Here is a 22,827-nt window from a genome sequence, read left to right on the forward strand (position 1 = left end):
TATGGACAACAATGATGATGTATTTTCTTCTACCTCAGATAAAATAGTGACCCTATCATATGGAAAGAACAAAGCCTCATGGCCATGGGGCTTACTCTCAAGGATGGGGGCTTCCTCTCAAGTAAGCGCAAAGCAAATATATGGAGGAAAGGAGTGTGTGTGTGTGTGTGTGTGTGTAGAGGAAGAACAAGAAAAAAACTGCTTTACCTAACACATTAATTTAAAGACCATCAGGGTTGCTGGTCATGTGCACTTTAGGCCCTCACCCTCTGCAGGACCAGCCAAGAAGAAAAGCAGCAGACTGCAGCCCTCCCCAACCTGGTGCCCTCCAGATTTGCTGGATGACAACTCCCATCAGCTCCAGGCAGCATATTGGCTCTGCTGGCTGGGAGGGGGGATGATAGGATCTGCAATCCAACCCATCTGGAGGGCAGAAGCTTGGGAAAGGCTGGGTGAGAGATGCAATGGAGAAGTTCTGCAGCCCCTGCCCAGAGCTGTGTGGAGGCAAGCAAGGCGGCCAATATCCATGTACATGCCTTCTCGGAAGCAAACATATCGATGTCAATGGTGTTTATTCCCAGGTATTTCTTATCCTTTTAATTTAATTTTTAAAACTTCTTTTCATTTATTTTTCACTCAGATAGACTTCCTCCTTCTTCTCTCTGCCCTCCCCATGCCCCACCCCTGCTGCCGCCACCCAGCAGACTGACTGAGCTGCCCTGTCTGAATCTGATGCTGGCCAGCGTGTTCTGGGGCACAGGGCGTGTCGTGTCTTTCTCTGCAGCAGCCCATGCGTGTTGGGTTGTTGCCACTCTACACCTGGCTGGATTTGCTGGGGGCTGGGATTGACGATCAGGGTCAGCGTCTCCAGCAAGCAACTCAGCCTGGCCACGTCCTCCTGTCCTTCCCCGACACCGGATGGTGATGGCGCAATCTTAGCCGCAGGCCCGGTGGACGGCTCCTCCCTCTCTCCCTCTTGGAGCGAGAGAGGGTGGCCTGCAAAAGAGGAAACGTTTGCCCTTTGCCGGGTGAGGCTGCTCTCAGGAGGGGGGAGGGGGAACTGGCCGCTCTTCCTGTCCCATGCCGGGCGTTGCAGGGAGAGTAACTGCTGCAAGTCATAGCAGCAGCAGTGACTGCTCTAGGGCTCTTCCAGCAGCCTGCCCTGCCCCACCAGTAAACAATGGCAGCAGCGCCCCTCCCCAGATCCTGCTGCTGCCGTGGCCAGCAGCCACAGCCCTGAATGGATGGCCAGTGCTGCAGGACGACAGGGGCAGCACAGGCACGGAGCGGGGATGGGATGGGCGGAGAAGCTGAGAGCTGAGGAAGAGAATAGAAGGTGCGGAGAGGAGGCTGCAGAGCTCCCTCAGGCTCCCTCTCTCACCCCCTTCATCTGGCCAACTCTGCATGGTAGGCGAGAGACAGCCTCCAGCCACCCGCACTCCCTCCCTCTGCTCCCTCCTCCTCCCCAAGCAGACTGCGACCCAGCTGGGCCGGCTTGGATAAAAGTGCAGGAGCGAAGCCCCAGCGTGACCTGCCACCACTCCACCGCTACATGGAAGTGAGAGGGTGATGTGGTGAGAAGCAAGGAAGGGGTGATTCTCTAGTTTGGAAAAAATCTGAGCAGCTGAAGAACTCATCATCATAATTCCCAGCTCATATTTGAGGCAAACGTTACAAGCTGCTAAGGAAGGGTACAGGAGCCGCCGCGGAGCAGAGCCAGCCAGGGAGGACTCTGGGGTGAGGGATGGAGCGCTTCCCCCCCACCGCAGATGCCCCTGTACGGAGCCAGGTAAGGGATTCGTACATCCCTACAAATATTGGGGAAATTGAAGTCCCCCATTACTACTACATCATGCTTCCTTGAAACTAGGGGTGTATGGATTACTTACCCTGTTCCGCTGGGGCCGTCCGCTGGCGGGGGGAGGTGATCCATCCCTCCCCGCCAGAATCCTCCCCGGCCAGCTCCGCTCTGTGGGGAGCCTGTGGAGCCGCCAGCCAGGGCCGCCCGCAGCCGGACTTCCATCTGCTGCTGTGCTGCGGCAGCAAATGGCAGCTGCCATAGAGGCCGCCACTTGTGTCCCTGCGGTAGCTGTGATAGGCTACGTAAATACTTATGTAGCCTATCATGGCAAAAGGCAGGAATGCAAATGGCGGCCACTACGCCATTTGCATCCCTGCCTTTTGCCGTGATAGACTACATAAATATATATGTAGTCTATCACAGCTACCGCAGGGACACAAATGGCAGCTGCTATGCCATTTGCATCCCTGCGTTAGCCATGATAGGCTATGTAAATACTTACGTAGCCTATCACGGCTAAAGTACAGTGGAAATGGCGGCCGCAGACCGGGGCAGCCATTCACAGTGGTGGGGGGTTGCTCTATTCCGCCATGGACACCGGGGGGCACTGGAGTCTGTGGCGGAATTCTCTAACATCCCTACTTGAAACATAGGCAATTTGCTTTTCAAAGTTTCATCCTTGTCTTCTCCTTGATTAGGTGGCCGGTAGTAGACTCCGACATTCAAGTACTCGAAAGGTTGTCACATAAAGGAAGGCCAGGATCTCTTCTCGATCATCCCAGAATGCATGATCATGGGCTCAAGTTACAGGTGCCAGATTCCGGCTGAACATCGGGAAAAACTTCCTGAATGTTAGAGCGATATGACAATAGAACCAATTCCCTAGGGAGGTGGTGGGCTGTCCCACACTGGAGGCTTTCAAGATGAAGCAGGACAGCCATCTGTCAGGGATGCTTTTGACTTAGATTCCTGCATTGAGCAGGGGGTTGGACTCGATGGACTTATGGGCCCCTTCCAAACCTACTATTCTATGATTCCATGACCACCATGCTCCTTTTATTCTTTGCTCCATTTATCTTAACCCAGATGCTCTCAACAGGGGTACCAGGCTCATCCTCCTGTATTTCTGTGCAGCGATATGCATTTTTAACATATAGTGCGACTCCACCTCCCTTTCTGTTCCTTCTGTTCTTTTTGAACAAGTGATATCCTTCAATTCCTGTATTCCAGTCATGGGAGTCATCCCACTAAGTTTCAGTTACACCTATCAAGTCATAATTTCCTTCCTGTATTGAGCGTTTAAGTTTGTTCTGTTTGTTTCCCATACTCTGGGCATTAATATATAGACATCGAAGACCATGTGCTTTATAGTCTGGCTTTCTTCCTACATGTTTTTGAAGACTATTATTGGGCGCCATTAGAGCTGTTCTCTCCATTGTGGTTCATGAGTCCATTGTAACCCCCAACTTTACATCTCCCTCCCCTGTAGGATTCAATTTAAAGCCCTCCTGATGAAGTTCTTCATTATGTGGCCAAACTATGTTGCCCTCGTGAGGTGCAACCCATCCCTTGCCAGCAGTCCATCTTCCAGAAAGTATTGCCCATGGTCCTAGAATCCAAATCTCTTGCGCCGGCACCACCTTCGTAGCCAGTCATTCACCCAGAGTATTTTTCGTTCCCTTTCTATCCCTCTTCTAACTACTGGAAGGATGGATGAGAAAACTATCTGGGTGCCAAAGTTCTTGAGTTGCCTTCCCAAAGCTTCAAAGTCTGATGTGATTTCTTCATAGCTCCGCTTGGTGGTATCATTTGTTCCCAGATGCATGAGAAGAAAGGGACACCTGTCAATGGGCTTAATGAGTGCAGGGAACCCTTCAGTCACGTCTCTAATCCATCCTCCTGGGAGACAGAATACCTGGCGAGTCCATGGGTCTTCGCGACATACTTGGGTTTCAATTGCATGCCACACAGCAAGGAGTCTCTCACATCTACTACTCTTCTCTTCTTCTTGTCGTAGGCCTTGGTTTCATTGCCTCTGCTTGACTGACCTTCAGCCTCTTGCTCACTCTCCTGCGGGGTCCCCTGTAATTCTTCCTCTGCAGGCTGTCCTCCAGTCTCATCCTCAAGTACCTGGAAACGGTTCCACAGCTCCACTGCTTCCACTGGTGCAAAGTGGCGTCTAGTTCTTCTGCGCCTAACTGTCACCCTTTTCCAAGGAGTATCCTCTACTGCATTTTTCCTCACCTCAGCATTTCCCTCTTCTGCCTCAGCTTACTGTTGCTTTTCTAGCTTCTGTTCTTCACTTTTCTCCTGTAGTTCCACCGTTCTCTCTAAGAACTCTTGATCTTCTTTTATTCCCTGGAGGGTTGACACTCACCGCTCCAGTCCTCTTACTTTTTCTTCCAACGGTGAAATCAACTTGCACGTGGTGTTGCACGTGTAGGCCATGTTGATCTCAGGCAAGAAAACAAACAGTTCACCACCACTAGAGAGTCTTTTCCTTCCTACTTGAACTGGTGCAGAAAATAATAGAGGGGTCTACAGTTTGGAAGCCACAACCTTAGAGCAATAAATCATATGTGTTTGTCATTGCACCAGAATATATAAAATAATTTTGATAAGACAAGGGTATTTTGTTCTGAAAATAATGCAGGGATAAATTCCAAGTCTTGAGGGACATCACCTGCACCTGAAATGGGAGTTGCTGGAGGAAATATGTAGTCAACAGTATAATAAATACGTATAAATTACAGGACTAAAAATATTTTATTCCATCCCATGAAACAATAGATAAAATATGATGGCAGAGAATTTTCAGAAATGCAAGTTTGTTTGTTTTTAAATTGCATTGCAGATTGAAATTGTAACTTGACCATTTGAAAACTTTAGCAATGTTATATTTCATTCCCATAGCATGGATTATCTAAGTGTTCCAATAGACAGTTCAATTTCTGGAGAAGAACCCATACAATATTTTTAATAATTTGAAGGAATGTGCTTGGAGATGTTTTAGTTACACTGTTTGAAAATGAAGAACAGAGTTTGCTCTTGTAAAATAATCACCATAAAATAGTAGGAAGAGCAGTATAGAAAAAGTAGATACTTGAAGCAAGGAGAAAGGCTTAAAAATTGTACCTTATGGAAAAAAATATTACTTGGAGTTGTGAATTGTTTTAACAGTTTATTTAGAAGACCCTCTGAATTTGTTCACAGAGGAAATTTATTTTAGAACTGATGATGATGTCAGATATATCCTTCTTCCTCATGGAGTACTTAAGACAACCCCTGGGAATATGTATGACTAACTATTTTGGATGGGGAAACTGTACTGATAGTATTCAATAGAGACCACATACTTCTTTACCAAACAATTATTATTTTATTAGCTCAGTTCAGTTTTATTACTATTAGCTGTAGACCATTGGGTCTGTTTTTATTTAGCATCCAGCAAGTTCACCTTCTTTGATTTCACCTTTTCTGTAGGTTTGTGTTAGCAAAGTACAGCAGATTTTTAAAAATCATTGAAATTTCAAATTGCGATTTTTATTTTGATGGTGAAAATACCTGAAAATATCTCAGAAGCGAATTTGACATCAGAATTTGATTTTTATTTGGTGATGGATATACTAGGATATTTCCTGATTGATTAAATGTATGAAATCCTAAGTGATACTGATCAGTGACTCCGACTGCATACCTGTGGTCCGATTCTGTCAAAGTTTGACTGCTGCCTGCTACTGCAGTAAAACTACAGTGCAATAATATTCATGATCATATTTCCTCCCCCACTTCTTCTCTGTTAAGGGGGAATACATTTCAGCTGTGTAGCAAGCTTTTATGACTGCAGTATTCTTTCACAGGTTGGTTTTTGACATTAATATTCAATGCTTGCTATGGTAACTTCAGCATCTGAGATCAGTTCATGAACTGTCCAATATATTTTTTTTCAGTCCAAAATACAGAAAACTCATTTATTTCTCATCTTGTCCTTTGTCTTGGTTTATCTGCGACTGATTTCCTGTCTGTGCAACTGCAGAGTCATAGGAGTTGAAGCTGGATGGAAAAGGGATGTTAGACCCCATATTCTATATTGTTGCCAATGTTCTATATAGAGCCTGAAGCCAGAGAATGCTGAAGGTATTAAAATGATGTTACCATTGATTTTTGCCAAAAAGAATCGGTGGCCTCCAGAACATCATTGTGACATTAAACCCTCACCTGTTGTTCATAACAAATCTACAAATTATTAACCACAGCATCTGCTAATGCCCAGTGCAGCTTAACTTCTTACATTTGCAACTATCTTTCCATATGAACTGGCAAGAAATGTAACTCAAAGCATAACATTCAAGAGTGTAGTAGTGTTTTGCACTGTGTTGTTCACTTGCAGAAATACAGACAGAAACAAACTCATGAATCCTCATGATTTACATGCCAGATAGGAGGGTCTGAAATTCTGCCTCCTCTCTGTGGATATACAGCATTAGATCAAATACATAGTTCTTTCTACGGATCCTCTAAGATGCCACACAGCTATAGTATATGTCTATAAATACATACTTTACATACTGGAGGGAGCAATCCTATGGCTAATAGACAGCGGCTAGATGGCCATAGGATATCTGGTTTTCCAGGAACTGACCTTGAAGCCCATGCTCCGAGGTCAGTTCCTGGAGAACCTCCCTCCCTCCAAGGCAGTGCAAAACAGCCCCATCCTCCACGCTCACAAGAGGAGTGCGGAGCGGCCGAAAAGGGGCGTTCCCGGGGGGCGTTTCGGGGCAGGGAGGGCGGAAATGCCTGTACAACACAGCCAATGTGTCATACAGCAGCCGCCTCCCCCACTCAGCCCTCCTGCAGCTAGACAGCCGCGATCAGCTTTCTAGCCAAAAATGCAGGGCAGGAGAAGCGCGGAGGGAATGATCCCCCCCGTGCTTCTCCTGCCCTGCATTGGATGGGCAGCCGCCTCCGAGTTTGGAGGCGGCCACCTATCTGAATAGGATTGCGCCCTAAATAAATGTGTCTAAATATAATACATTGATGGGGAAGCCACAGTATGGTAATACCTTTATTAGGAGGACCGATACAATGCCACAAAGTCATGAGCAACCTTCAAGTTCTCCAGAACTCTTAACCAGGCTGGATGTTAAACAGGGAATGAGCAGACGCTATGGAGCTCACATTTCCTCTTTCCTTCCCAGCTCTATCTGCATTTTTTATTTTCATTGGCATGCCTTTTTGTTGCTATGGCTGTGTTGATTTAAATTAAAAACAAAATTCATTAAAATATTAATATAAAATGGGGGAGGGTGAAAAAAAGCAGGGCATTAATTTGTTTCCCCAAACTTTGCAGTTTGGAATTGTCTTAAGAAGGATGAGAAGTATGAGAAGATTTCAGGATGCATTTGAAGGCTACTGAGACAATGAAGTAAAAATGAGTGTTTCTGGAAGGGTGAGAATTTCATTTCAGTTCATTTTTTATAAGAATTCACCAAAATTCACAAATTTCTTCATATTCGGGACAGAAAGCATTTAAGATTAAAAAAAAAAAAAAATCAAATGTGGGAGAAACCAAAATGGACAGATGTGTCCATCCAGACCCAGGGCTTTGAGTGCTTAATTCTTAAAAGCCTGGCTTTAAATCCCTATGTGTTTAACCATGTGTGGTATTGTGGTAGGTGAATTGCATGTTGGGAGTTATAGTAGAGGCATGGAAAGGAGTGGGGAGGAAGAGGAAGTGAAAGGGAGGAGCCAGGAAGATTGGAGGGGGACTATTTGCTTGAGTTTCAGTTTTAGTAAAGGCCTAGTGAAGGCTAGAATAAAGAAGCATTTAAGCAGCTGTCTCTGGTGTCCTGGGATTCTTGCGATACAGCAACTTGGCGACAAAGGTGGTTGGCTCTTCCACCCTTGACTCCACCACCACCTTTCCTCCAACCCCCGGGTGAGCCAGTGATTCCATTTACTTCTTGGACTAGAATGTCTGAGACCTCTGCGCTGGCTATCCAAGATAAGGAACTTCCAGACGCAAGGGAACGTGCATTGCTCATCCATCGCTTGGGAGCAGAAGCTCAGAGAACATTGTATAATTTACCTGTTGTGGATGATACATTTGAGACAGGCTGTCTAAGGAACTTTTTTGTGCCTAAAGTTAATATTGTGGTGGAACGCTATAGATTTCACCAGTGGGGACAGAAACAAAGAGAACCTACAGATCAATATACTGCTGCTTTGAGGGAAATGGTTGTTACTTGCATTTTGGGACATATGGCAGAGGAAATGATTCGGGATCAGCTGGTAGAGAAAACAGTGATCATAGAATCATAGAATAGTAGGGTTGGAAGGGGCCTACAAGGTCATCAAGTCCAACCCCCTGCTCAATGCAGGAATCCAAGTCAGAGCATCCCTGACAAGTGGCTGTCCAGCCTCATCTTGAATGCCTCCAGTGTGGGAGAGCCCACCACCTCCCTAGGGAAATGGTTGCATTGTCGTATTGCTCTAACAGTCAGGAGGTTTTTCCTGACATTCAGCCAGAATCTGGCTTCCTGTAACTTGAGCCCATGATTCCGTGTCCTGCACTCTGGGATGATCAAGAAGAGATCCTGGCCTTCCTGTCTGTGATAACCTTTCAAGTACTTGAAGAGTGCTATCATATCTCCCCTCAGTCTTCTCTTCTCAAGGCTAAACATGCCCAGTTCTTTCAGTCTCTCTTCATAGGGCTTTGTTTCCAGTCCCCTGATCATCTTTGTTGCCCTCCTCTGAACCCTCTCCAGCTTGTCTGCATCCTCCTTCTTAAAGTGTGGTGCCAAAACTGGACACAATACTCCAGATGAGGCCTAACCAGTGCTGAGTAGAGGGGAACTAGTACTTCCTGGGATTTGGAAGCTATGCTTCTATGAATGCAGCCCAAAAGAGCATTTGCGTTTTTTGCAGCCACATCACATTGTTGGCTCATACTGCGGACGCCATTTGCGTGGCTGCCTTTACCGTGATAGGCTATGTAAATACTTACGTAGCCTAACACAGCAAAGAGCAGGGGCACAAATGGCGTGGTGGCCGCCATTTGCATCCCTGCTGTTTGCCGTGATAGGCTATGTAAATACTTATGTAGCCTATCACGGCTGACTACAAGGATGCAAATGGTGGCCACTATGACTGCTGCCATTTGCGGCTGCAGCAGCCCGGCCACGGCCAGAACTCCGGAATTATACCTGAGTGGTATAGAAATGAAATGAATGAATGAATGAATGAATGAATGAATGAATACTGGGAATAGATGAACATATAGAATCTGGCAAGTGCAGATAGGTGAGAATTTAATTTTAGTTTGGTTTTGATAACAATTTGCAAACACTTGCAAATTTCATCATATTCGGGATGGAAATAACTATTAAAAAAAAAATGAATGCAAAGATATTCCCCTTTTTGAAAATATAAACTCAAATAGTTACTTGGTTACAAAGGTTTTGCCAGGAACCCTACCCACCTGTCCCATGAAGATGGAGAATGCAAGCCAGTACTCTGGCTTTTGTTCTGCAGCCTTATGGGGTCTCACCAGGTGGAGTGATGGAGACCATTGCCTGCCAGTGCAGGACCAGCCGTCTGTTCTGTGGATATATGCAGGTAAGTAAAGGAATGGTGGAAAAACACAAGGATGCTGCTGAGAGAAATGATAACAGCACATGCTTCAGGGGACCACATCCTCAGGGAAGGGAAAACTAAACAATAAGGTAGGCTTTCTCAGGACTCTGCCTTCACTTATTTAGCATTCCAATATGCTGGGCAGTGGCAGCAGCTTGGGTGAAGCAGTCAGGTGGAAAGAGGCTCCACCAGGGAGGGAGCCCTGGGGATGCATGGCACGGAAGCCCACGGACCTGCAGGTTATCCACTCCTGGACAAGGTGCTCGAATGTGTGGTGGTCTCACAACTCCAAGCAGTGCTGGATGATACTGATTATTTAGATCCATTCCAATCAGGTTTCAGGCCTAGTTATGCCTTGGTCACTGTGCTGGATGACTTAGGGAATGGGCAGTGGAGTGCAGCCCTGTTGATTCTTCTGGATCTCTCAGCAGCTTTCAATAGCATTGACCGTGGTACCCTTCTGGATCATTTATCTGGGTTGCGTCCAGTCCTTCCTGGAGGAGTGGTCTCAGAAGGCGGTGCTGGGGACTTTTGTTCCACCCCATGGCCATTGGTCTGTGGGGTGCTGCAAGATTCCATCCTGCCCCCCATGGTTTTTAACGCCTACATGAAACCACTGGGGGAAGTAATCCAGAGATCTGGGCTGAAGTGTTATCAGTATGTGGGTGATACTCAGCAGTACCTCTCATTTCCATCTGCACATCCCAGGGAGGCTGTGGAACTGTTGAACCAGTGTCTGGAGGCTATTTGGGGTAGATGAGGGTGAACATGCTGAAACTTAATCCAGACAACATGGTGGTACTGTCAGTTGGGAAACCAACTATTCTGGATGGAGGTTTAGGGTTTTAGTTCCCCTAAAAGACAAAGTGCATAATCTGGATGTCCCCCTGGACTCCTCCTGGACTCTGCACTAGCTGGGGAAGCCCGACTGCGGTGTCCAGGAGTGTGTTTTACCAGCTTTGGCTAGTACACCAGCTGTGGAGAGGACAGACCTTGCCTCTGTTAGCCATGCAGTAGTGACATCCAGACAGGGCTACTGTAATGTATTGTATATGGGGCTGCCTTTGAAGATAGTCTGAAAACTTCAGCTGGTGCAGAATGCGGCTGCCTGAGTGCTGCTGCTGGTGAGTCAGTCAGATCATATAATACCTATCCTTCTCCAACTGCACTGCTTACTGGTGTATTTCTGAGCCCAGTTAAAGTGCTGGTTTTGGCCTTTGAAGTATTAAATGGTTTAGGATGAAATTACTTGAAGGACCTTCTTCACTGGTGCCAGTCTGCCTGCACTTTAAGATTGCAACAGAGGCCCTTGTCACGTGTCCTCCTTTGGGGGCAGTTAGGTTGGCAAGTAGGGGAGAAGGCCTTTTCTGCAGTGGCCCAACAACTCTGGAATCCATTGCCATCAGGGATCCTCCAGGCCCCACCACTGCAGACTTTTAGGAAGGCCCTGGAAATGTACTTGTTCACTCTGGCCTTCCCCTGGTTATGTTTCATAGGATTGCTCCGGTTTGTAGCTGAAACTCTGTTGAAGGTTTTGTATTATGCTGATGTTTGTTGTTTTTGTATATGTGTGCTCTTTTATTACTGTTATCAGTTTTTATTATATGAATTTTATTGTTGTAAGCTGCCTTGGGAGGGCTCCTGCCCTGAAAGGCAGTGTAACGTATGCCTATTATATTAATGTTTTTGTTTGCATTTTTAAATGTAACCCAGGTAAGATGGTGTTAACAGAGTGTTAGGGAGTAAGTGAAAGTTGGCAGCAGCCTGTATGTGTGTGTGAGGATTCTGCGGTTATATAAGGAAGGAGCTGACAGAAGTCAGACAGGGCTTGAGGGATCATGGAAGCAACGTCCAGTTCGTGGGGTTTGTGTGTGGGATTTTAGAAGGGCTAGAGTAGGTAGGGACCAAGTATTAATGAATAATAATAACGTATAACTCTTATTGTGTTAAATACATTTTGTTTGTTTTTAAAAATCCAAATTCCCACATGTAGATTGAATTGTTATGCTACCTTTATTGTATCTATTTCCTTGTTACTTCTCCTGTAGTGGGTTGAGAGAACCACTTGAGCATACTGAGTTTCTCTGGAACTGGGAGAGAGTAAAAGGGCTGAAGCTTGTGGGACAGTGAGTACACGGATGGGATCTTGTCCCAAAGTGAAAGCAGGTGTTCCTGAGGGGTTTGGTTCTCAGTTTCTGAGGAGGAGCCTGGGAGAAGGTGGAACTTGGGCAGGAACATCACACCAGCCTGGAAATACTTTAAATAAAAATAAACAAACAAATTTTATATTCATATTTGCAAAGCTGAATATTAATTTTAGGTGGTGTACTAAGTATAGAGACATTAGATGCAAATTGGTAATAGTGAATGGAGAGCATATAACCCACCCAAAGGTTAGGGGCTGCAGACAGAACTGGGTAACTACTTGCAACTACTCAGTTTTATATTTTCAAAAATGGGGGAAGTAGGGATGTGGGAGTAGTTCATTTAGTCTACATTTTTAAGCAACCCTATCCAATTTGCACTTCTCAGACTAATATGTGGCTCTTCCCCTGTGAAAGAGACTTGTGTTTGTTTTTTTGCCTTTTCTTTTGGTGGTGTTTTTGAGCTTACCTTATCATTGCAAGGTGACCGGGGGTGATGTGTGTGGTATTACACATCTCTCCATTGCTCTGCAGCCTCCCCAGATGCCTGTGCTTACTGATCTGACCCCCCCCCCCCCCCGCGCCCTGGTATTCAGATCAAAAAGTACTCATGATGGAGGAGTTACCTTGGGCTTTCATTGAAGAGTGGGAACTCAGAAGGCTGAAGACCACCAGAGAGATGACCGTATAGTGAAAGACAGGACACTCATACACCCCCTCAACCACCTTATAATTATGGTAAACACAAGAACCCCCACCCACAAAAAAATCACCAAAATGTTCTTCTCATATGATTCCCCCACAGCAGTTTCTTTTGTATCAAATTGAATGAGAATGGTAGGAAAAAATGCAGAATACATTTTTGGCACAACACTAGTTCAGTCCAATAAATTTAGCCATTTTAATAGGTTGTCAGTGAAATAGCACTTTTGTTATTAATATTTCATTGAAGGAATCTTTGATTGTATACATAAACACTCTCTTTCTCTCTTTTCCCCAATTTATCTCCCCTTTTCCCCTGCACATGGTTTAAAAATAAAATAAAATATAAAAATAAATAGAATTAAACAACTAAACAAAAGAAAAAAAAGACATATATGTATAAAACATACATTCAACAAAACAGTCCTGAGTTGTGGCTAAAATGCACAGAATTGACACACACACCCCAACATGGTTCAAGCGGCATCTAGTCTGTGTACAGCTCCAAGAAAACACCCAAACACCTCCAAATGTTTCCAGATCTCATTGCCTCATATATGCTGACTGATTTGAGCCAGTTAGCATTTCTTTGACCTGTTTGTCAAGGTTCAGTGTGGCTTTACACTTGACAGCGCCAGAGGACCACACATTTAGTAACTGGAAGTGCCCCCATTAACCATGTTTTCTGGCGATGCGTGGGGTCTGTGTTCAGATTCAGAAGCAAAATCATGACACTTCAGAGGTAAACAGCAACCATTCTGTCAGGATCTGCCTAGCTTCCTTGCCATAGGACCGAAGGACAGAAGCATAGATTCAAAGGCAGATCAAGTGACACAGATCTCAGTTCAGAAGTCACAGCACTTAATCTTAGAAGTTACAAATCAGTTAACTTGAAAGCTAATGGCCTAAGGCTTAAGTTAAGGAGCATTCCAGAAACATACACAGTCATAGTCAGAGACTTAACTCCTAAAACTACATTAGAAGTTCAAAGCACTCAGAGAGCAAGGTTCGTGACACAAGATTAAAAAACAGGCTATGGTTCACAAGTCGCAATTCATGAGGGGTCATGGCAAGAGCCCCAGGCAAAAATGGAGGTGGTTCCCCCAAAGTAGGGTCTCCATGCTCAGTAGCCCATGCTGACTTAGGTTCAGGGTTAGGAGTAATTGCAGCTAGGCAGAGTCCCTGCTGTTGGGGCAGCCCCTTTGACAGGATTGCTACTTGGCAGGGGAGCTAGCTGAACTAAGTGCAGGGGTTTGAGAACCAACTAGGCCAAAGCCCTGGGTGATGGGAACAGTCCCAAATGCAGGATTTCCATGCACAGTCACCCCAAGCTGACTTGGGTTCAGGGTTACAAGAACTAGGTTGTGCAAAGTTCTGGGCTGTTGGGAGATATTTGATATGGGCACCAAGGCAAAACAACAGTCTTGGAAGTCACTAAGGGTCCAAACCAGATGCATTCTGAGCCATCCAAACATAGGAATTCGGTTCTTAGCACAGTAGTCACGGTCTCTGAGAAGACCAGCTTTATATTCCACAACAGGTTTTAACAATACCATGATTCAACAAAGTTCTAGAGAGGATAACAAGTCCAGGGGATAAAACATGTTGTTAGTTCAACTGAGGCAAAGTCCAGGCAGAAGTAAAAGTCAGAGTGACTGTTCCCTTGCAGGGATCCAGACAAAGTCTCAATGTCTGGGTGTAGCTAGCATTCGTTGACAGAGCAGAGTGTTCTGGTTACAAGATTCTCTGGAAGCACGAACAGACTGGGCAGAATGTGTTTGGCCAAAAGGAAAAGCACTGCAGGTGAGGAAGAAGTTTAGATCAGGAAAGATAACGACCCCAGCAAAGCTCTCTTTTGTGTGCAACAACTTATAAACAGGGGTGTGGCTGTTAAGCTCATTAATAATGATGCTGTCTAAGCTCATTAATAATTACCCTGTCTCAACCACAGCCTTTGACCTGTAAGACAATCAGTATGTCAGACCAGGGCGTCTCTGCTCTGCCCCTGTGGACCGATGCTGCAAGCTGAGATACACCCCAAAACAAATGTCCTTCCCCCGCTGCTCAGTTTAGATAAGGTGCACAGACTCTTTTGGATTGTACCCCTCCTTTTGCCCATAAATAGCTGAGAAGCTGAACAGCGATACACTCTCATGACTCATGGCAGCCACCTTCTCACAGCCGCATTGAATTCTACATTATGCTTATTCAAGTCTGAAGCTGATGTTGATTCATATACAGCAAGGCCTACTGCTCAGGGCCAAATCCTCACACATCCTTCTGTAGTGTGCACTTTCCATCCTTTCCAGATGCCTGTTTATTTCATTTCCTAAAATTTATTTAGCTTTTTTTTTACTTTGTAAACTTTCAACAGAATATTCCCTCCCTTTATCTTTCAGAATAAGAGCCAAGGACTGAGTTTTGTCCGGATACATGCACCATGGAATGTACTTAGTCGAGAAGCAGAATTTCTTAAAATAAAAATGCCCACTAAAAAGGTAAGCAGTACTCAGTTAAGGTTTATTATTTGGTAACTTGCTGGTGTTACAAAGGAAATTGCAATGAGTTAATTCTGATCTCAGCTTCCAACAGGGAGAAAAGCAGCTGGGAAGAAGCAGATAGGGAGGGAGGGACAGAGGCGGGTTGCGGAAGACTCCCACGCCCTCCCCTGCATCTGCCCAGAGCATCACATGGCCCTCCACTCTCACCCCCCTTGTTAGGAAATTGGTAGGGGCCATATTTCAGCGTATGGGCTTGTTGCCAGTTTGGCTTCAAATCTGTTCCATTCACCTGTGATTCTGCCTGACTTAAGTGGCTGTTGTCCTATCAGAAGGCAGGAGGCATGTTTCATTCATGAATACCTTGCTTTCAGGCAGGATAGGATCAGCCACTGCTTAAACCTAGTAGAAAATGATTATCCGGAGCGAGCTGTTTAGTCTGGCATCTGGGATGTGAGGCTGAACGCAAGAAACTGAAGCGAAGTCCACTCTTGCTGCCACACACACCCCTCTGCTCCCCTGGTCTCCCGGCTTTTGTCATGTTCCTTTGGCACAGGAGATCAGACTTCGCAGTGCAGGTGGCTTAGAAAAGGCGCAGATGGAGTCAGAGGTGGAGGTGCAGAAGAGAAGAACTCCAGGGAAGCCTCTGTGGCTTCTCCAGCTCTGTGTGGTGGCGGTGGTGGGAGTCAGGGCCAGCCCAGGGTATGTTGCTGCTCCAAGTGGAGCAGCTAATCCCCACCCCCACTCACGGACTGGTGCAGAGTACCCCCGCCCGGCTGGCCAGTCTACTTTGGCAGATGAGGGAGAAAATCCCACAAGCACCCCTCCCTGCTCCCTGGCAGTAACAATCAAATAACTAATGATTTTGAGTTTGTCAAACTGGAAATGTGAACAATCGCTCGGTGCTGGAATGCATTGTTCATTTAAAACAGAAGTAGGACTTCAAGGAGGGAGGAGAGACACCCCCATTTGGGGGGTGGGGAGCCCAGGTGCACAGAGAAACAAGGTCTAGAGAAGAGAAACAAGTTCTAGAGAGAAGAGAAACATGTTTTAGAGAGAAAAGGTGGGGGCGGTATAAAACAAAACAAGACCCAGATGCACAGAGGAAATGTTGGAGAGAGGGAGAGGGGATGGCAAAAATAAATAGCTCAGATGCATGGAGAAATGGTGCTCAAAGAAAGGGAGAATTGGAGAGAAGGGCAGCAATAAATAAATAAATAAATAAATAAACAATATATGGAGAGAAAAATTGGAGAGAAGCGTGTGTTGGGGGGCGGGGAATCCTAGATGCAACTGATCAATGGAGAGAAAAGAAGAGCAAGAGCTGGGGGGAAATCCCAAATGCATAGATAAATGGAGAGTTGGAGTGAAGGGGAGGGGAGGGGGAACAGTAGGAAAACATCTCTAACACACAGAGAAAAGGGTAACTGTGGAGAAGGGGGTGGAACTAGGGTTGTGCACTGCTTTGGTCCAGAGCCCAAAGCGAAGCGGGTCTCTCCGAAGTGCTTCGGTGTGCTCCGGAAGCCCAGCCACCATACCACCACTACTGCCACCACCCAGCCTCCAGCTCCTTCCCTGGGTCCTATGGATGTGTGCTGGCAGATGTCTTGTTGTTCGGGGGGGGGGGCATTTTTAAAATGGCAACTCCCTGTATTACCCTGCTGAAGTGAGTTGGGGACCCCCCGAATCAGCCCAAGCCAAATTGGGCCCACCTTGGAAGCCCTGAAGTGGCAGATCGGGCGGGGGGGGGGGAGGTTCCATGCACAGCCCTAGATGGAACAGCAAAAAATAAAATCCAAATCCCAGATGCATAGAGAAATAGACTTGGGGTAAAGGGGAGGGGACAGCAAAATAATAAATAAATAAATAAATAAATAAATAAATAAATATCCTAGATGCATAGATAAATGGAAAGAAAAGGAGGGATGCAGAGAAGGGGGCAGCAGGAAGCATAAAGAAACAAGGAGTTGGAGACAAGGAGAAGGGACAGCAAAATAAATATAATTCCCAGACGCACAGATAATGGGGAGTTGGAGAGAAATAAATATTTGGAGTAGAGGGAAGGGGACAATAAACAAACAAAGGACAACCCAAATGCAAGAAAGACAGTAGCAGCAAGGCAGAGGAGGAGGCGGAGTTGTCAGAGTAAGTGCTGAAGGGAGCCACAGACGAGCTGTGGGGCCAGTGGAGGTGCTGGGACTGGGAGGCTGTGCGTAGGGATGTTGCGGGTAGCCAGCTGGGGCTTGAAGCCCAGTGAGAAATCGCCGGCTCAGCCTCCTGGAGGCCAGTCTGCAGAACCCCCCACTTGCCTGACTTGGCACGTGCCATGTAGGGCAAGCGCGGGGATCCCCGATCCCTCACCAAGCTGCAAAATGGTGGCTTGGCCTTTTTCGTAAAGAGCAATTTCATGCAAAAGGCAGCCAAATGGCCATTTACCCCTGTAACCTTGCATGAATGGCTGCTTTATGGCACCATTTGTGCTGAATTGGCCTTTACAAAAAAGGCAGAGCTGCCATCTTTATGTGGAATGGCGGTGTGGCGAGGGATCAGGCAGCCACACTCTGCTCACTAGGCGCTTGAGGACCACCCAGTGACTCGCTGTGCACAGCGAGCAGGGAAAGGGGGCCAGTGGTTCCGGTGAGTGGTGCGTGACCCGGACTGCAGTAAGTTCACCCATCCCTAGCTATGGGCCCCCCGAAAGGTCAAGCAGTTCCTCTGCCTTTGATGCTGAGGCTTCTAGTCTTACATCTGAATCACCCCCTAAGGCTGGCAAACTGGGCTGTATTTCACGCCATGCTGTGGCTCCAAGTGGTGGTGGGTTCTGCACCGCGCTGCATGCTCGTTCTCACCCTCTGTGAAAGGGATGGGAGGCCTGGGCTCCCCTGCCGGTTCCTCCCCCAATGCTCCCCTGAGCCCCACCCTGTTGCCCTCTCCCACTTGAAAGCTTGCTACTGCATGAGCGGGAGGTCAGTGGGGCAATGGGGACAGAGGGTGGCAGCAAATGACATCCCACTAGGCTTCCCATTCCCTGGGACTGAAGCACGCCATGCTTCAATCCAGTTTAGAGAAACAGAAACCCAGCTAGGTTGGGCACCCCAAAGCTGCCAGAAGGCACCCAGCTTTCTCTTGAGATGCAACGCGGCTGGCAGCAGGCAGCAGTGGTCAGGTGCGCGTGGTCGCTCCACTGCTCTCTCTCCTCTGCCGCCTGAGGCAAGGAATTCACCTTGCCTTATGGCCGGGCTGGCCGTGGAAGGAGTTCCAGACCCTTTGCCTGTGTTTGACTTGTAGGGGAGAGAGGCAGGGGGTAATGCCTGTGTGTTACTAACTCTTCAGCCCCCTTGCTCAGTTTGAAACATGGTGCCTGTTAAAAACTAATTGCCAACCACATTTTAGGATTAGAATAGAATGTCATTCTTGCTTACTAACAATCAAGAGTTCTCCTAAGAGCTGGACACTATTCTGGCTTGAAACTATTCAATGTTTACTTTGACTAGAATAATTACATTTATTATAAGAATAAGCATATATTAAATGTTCAAAGATCATCAGCATGAAGCCTGATTAGTTCCATTGGCTTTGATGATACTCAGACGTACAACACAGACTTACACTATATTGGTTTAATAACTATTCCCTCTCCCCAAGGAACCCCAAATATAACTTTCTGAGGGGCAGCACAACATATCTCTCACACCAAACTACAACTCCCCTGATCCTTTGGGGGAAGCTATGTGGGTAACAACTAATATAAAACCAATATAAGTGCCTTGTTGTTGTTGTTGTTGTTCAGTCGTTCAGTCGTGTCCGACTCTTCGTGACCCCATGGACCGTAGCACGCCAGGCCTTCCTGTCCTGAGCTCTCTCCCGGAGTGTGCTCAAGTTCATATTCATTGCATCGGTGATGCTATCTAGCCATCTCATCCTCTGCTGTCCCCTTCTCCTTTTGCCTTCAGTCTTTTCCAGCATCAGGGTCTTTTCCAGAGAGTTTTCTCTTCGCATTAGGTGGCCAAAATATTGGAGCTTCAGCTTCAGTATCTGCCCTTCCAATGAGCAGTCAGGGTTGATTTCCTTTAGGATGGACTGATTTGACCTCCTTGCAGTCCAGGGGACTCGTAAGAGTCTTCTCCAGCACCACAGTTCGAAAGCATCAATTCTTCGGCGCTCAGCCTTACTTATAGTCCAGCTCTCACAGCCATACATTACTATGTATTTAAATCCAAGTCTGTTGTGGATCCATCTTCTGAATGCTCTTCTGGTTGAAACTGGAAACTAGGAATTATTTCTGACTAGAAAAAAAAAGTTTGATTATAAGTAATATCCATGTCTTTCTAGCAAACATAACCTATATCTGAATTTCAGGGCCTTAATTCTGCTCCTTGATCCAGCACGGCTTCTGGGTGTTCAGGTGGCCACAACGACTAGGAGTGCCTTTCACCAGCTTAGGGCGGTATGCCAAAAGGCAGATCTGGCTACAGTCATTCACTTAGTCTTCAGTAACCATTGAACTGGGCTATCGTAATTTTTTGTATATGGGTCTTCCCTTAAGCATCCAGAAATTTGAGATGGTGCAAAGACTGCTGTCTGAGACTGGCCAGTTTGAACATATTACTGCAGTTCTGTTCAATTTACCCTGGCTACGTATTTGATTCTAGATTCAATTTAAGGTGCTGGTTCCCCCTCATCTATCGCCCTCTATTAATTCCTGTACTGTTTTTATTGTTAGGATCATGGTTCTTTTCGTTGTTCTGGTAGGACTACCCCTGCTTTATTATCTGGTATTGTGCTGAGTGTGTAATGGACTGCTGCATGAGTGCCAATAAACCAAAGCTAAATCCTGATTGGATTAAGGTACTCTTCATGGATGGTTTGTCTTGTGGGGGGGGGGGGCATTTATCCTGTTTCAGATGGAGCCCTCCCACTAAGGGGCTGTAATCTGGGGGTACTGCTGCTGTGACTAGCCTTGTCACTGAGGCCTGAATGCATCCATGGCGCACAGCACCAGCTGCAACTTATGTGCCAGTTGTGGGCTCCCTTGGACAAGGTAGCTTGGCTACAGTTATTCATGTTCTGGTAACCTTCAGATTTCAATGTGTTACATATGCTCAAGGACTGGGCTGATTTTCTTTTCCAGCTGTAACCCTTGAGTTGTATTTAGTGCCATTTCCGTGAGTCCTCTCATTTTTAGGAGTGGCTTTCAGGGTCTACAGGGAGGTGGGAGTGAGTGAAGGGCCATCAAAAACACATAGCCTAATCCATCAAGACACAGATATGCACCTAACTACAGTATGTTTTTTAAAAAAAAGAAAGAAAGAAATGCATTTTGTGATGTTTATACCTTTAATAGAAACACTGGGAGGGAGCAATCCTATGGCCGCTAGACAGCCATAGGATACGCTGTTTTCTGGGAACCAACCTTGGAGCCCGTGCTCTGAGGTTGGTTCCCAGAAAACTGACCTCCCCCCACGTCCACGCTGCCTCGGAGGCAGCGCGGAGAAGGCCTGTCCTCTGCGCTTGCAAGAGGAGTGTGGAGCGGCTGAAGAGGGGCAGGGCTGGGGGCGTTCCGGGGCAGGAAGAGCGGATCTGCCTGTATGATGCATCCTATGTGTTGTACAGCAGCCTCCTCTCCCGCTTCCCCCCCCACCCCCCGCGGCTAGACAGCTGCAAATGGCTATCTAGTGGAAAAAGCAGGGCAGAGGAGGCCCGGAAGGAATGACCCCCCCATGCTTCTCCTGCCTTGCTTTGGATAGACGGTCACCTCCGAGTTAGGAGGGGGCCGCCTATCTAGTTAGGATTGTGCCCTAAAATGCTGTGAACCAAGCGGTAAGGAGGGATAGGCATTCTTAAACAAAATAAATTGGACAGGATATTCAAGAATATACCTTCACTAGCTGATAGATTCATATTATGTAGTAGAAGCTGTTTAAGGTATTCTGTGCAGTCTTCATCTGTTCCCATTATCACGATCATTCTAACTCCGGGCTTGTAGTCTGAATGTTACTGTGATGACTCTTAAGAACATAAAATATTGCCTTGCTAGGTCAGCTCAAAGATCATAAAGCTCAGCCTGTTTTCCACAGTGGCCACTATGTGACTGTGGAAGCTGAGAAGCAGAACATGGAAGTCATGGCCCTTTCCTAACACGTTATACTCCCTAGCATTTATTATTCGGAGATACAGATATGCCTCTTTACATAGAGGTTCCATTTAGCTATCCTAGCTTATAGCCATCGATAGACCTGTGCATTATGAATTAGTCCATTCCCTTTTGTTGATGGAGAAAAAAACAACAACTGTCCTCTTTACCAGAACTTATTTTGTCTTGAAGAAATTCATTGTAGATATATTCACCTATTACTAGTTACCATCAGTTGATATTCTGATATTTTCTTTGTTGTTTGATCATTAGGTTTCTTATCTTATACAACTCACCCCCACCATGAGTTGAACTCCTAAAGAAATATCTTAGGGTTCTCGCTTCCCTCCACAGCAACTGATATACAGAGTCATGCTGCCTCTGATACTGGAGATAATATACACAGTATATTATACAGCCATCATGACGAGAAGTCACTGATAGCCTTATCCTCCATGAATTTCTCTAATCCCCCTTTAAAGCCATCCACATTGGTGGCCATCACTACATCTTTTGGTAGAGGAACTGCAGCCTATGGTTGGATCCCTTTTTGGGTATTGAAGGGATCCATCCAGCCTGTCTCATGAAATGGAACCTCTTTCGACCAGGTAATCTGCATATAACGGAGGGCTGCAGCAGAGCAGCTGGCTGATAAAGGGCTAGCTGGGAAGCATCCTGGAATGCACATTTATCAGTAGATCCACTGACAGAGACATACGTGTAGCCAACAGAGCTGATGTTTCCACAGTGTTTATACCAGCACTGCAGAAGATCATCTCAGTACATGATATTTCTCTCTAAAGATGAACTCATTTTCCTGGAACTTGGAAATGGAAGCTTAATCAAGAACTCTGCATCAGAATTGGTGTAGACTTTACCAGCTTTTCTTGGGGACATATCCTGGGAACACTGGTGGTGCAATATTTATACCGTTATAAATACTTCCAAAGTAAAATTTTGGAAGTCACCTGTTCATGCATGTTCTTTTTGTTTCTCCAGACATATGAAATACAAGAAGAAGGGGGAATTGTCAAGAAGCTATCTGAAATGTGGCAGAAATTTACAGAACCACTGCAGCCCAAAGTGCCGCAGCAAAACAGCACCAGAATGAAGCATTTATCTTACCCCTTTTCCAGAGAAAAAATCTACTTGTGAGTACTTAGCAAGGTGCACAGTGTGATTCAGTGGGGAATATAACCCAACAAGGAATGCTATGGTGACCAGGATTGTGCAGAATTCCCTGTTTCCTATAGTCCTCCGGGATTTCAGAAAGCAAGCAGAAGAGGCACATGTTATGACGCCCCCATGTATCACGCATGGTGCTAGGAGTCTCAAACTGGCGACTCGACTCCTGGAGCACCAGGGCCCAGGCGTCTTACTCTCTGTGCCACGGGAGGGAGCCACTGGCCTCTGCTCCTCCGCACTTCGGTGCCATCATTGTGGAGAGAGGCGCGTGCGTGTTGCACCTACTAGCTAAGGAGAAATGGGGTGACACAAAGAGCTAATGGGGCCCCACCAGGTCCTATTGCACATGTAGTGCTGGCTGCCCTACGCTCTGTTAGGCCATTGGTCCGTCTAGCCCAGTATCATGTAATCGGACTCTCTCAGTCTTCGTATGCAGACTCCCCTAATGACGCTATCTGCGATGGTTCAACTGGCAATGCTGGATATTGAGCCCGGGTCCTTCTGCATGCAGAGCAGCTGTGTCCGCTACAGCCCTTCCATTCTTATAAAGCTGTAGACTTTGGCCCACCTTCTCAGTCTGAGCAGCTCATTGCTCAGGTGAAGGTCAAACTGCTCTCAGATAGTCCATCTCTGCTCACCCACTTACCTCCTGCCTTGACTGACTGTCTGTCTAGTTGGCATTAATCTCCTGGCACATGGAATCCCTGCTTACAATGTTTTGATTGTAAC

General features: G+C 46.4%; 2 protein-coding genes across 2 annotated transcripts in view; one reads left to right on the forward strand and one right to left on the reverse strand.

Annotated features, from left to right (window-relative positions):
* The window catches only part of LOC146340307 (uncharacterized), a 77,246-nt gene extending 73,742 nt beyond the window's left edge, over nucleotides 1-3,504 (reverse strand). The window contains exon 1 of the mRNA XM_084811408.1: nucleotides 3,442-3,504. The gene's annotated coding sequence lies outside the window, so the exon portion shown is untranslated. The remainder of the gene's footprint in view (nucleotides 1-3,441) is intronic.
* Nucleotides 1-22,827, forward strand: part of ANO2 (anoctamin 2) — a 290,238-nt gene that overhangs the window by 43,261 nt on the left and 224,150 nt on the right. The window contains exons 4-5 of the mRNA XM_084811922.1: nucleotides 14,682-14,780; nucleotides 21,913-22,064. Of these exons, the coding sequence (XP_084668048.1) occupies nucleotides 14,682-14,780; nucleotides 21,913-22,064 (251 nt within the window). The remainder of the gene's footprint in view (nucleotides 1-14,681; nucleotides 14,781-21,912; nucleotides 22,065-22,827) is intronic.

Source organism: Heloderma suspectum, chromosome 7 (genome assembly GCF_057233095.1).
Source record: "Heloderma suspectum isolate Gila_16-S chromosome 7, 16-S_ref, whole genome shotgun sequence".
NCBI lineage: Eukaryota > Metazoa > Chordata > Lepidosauria > Squamata > Helodermatidae > Heloderma > Heloderma suspectum.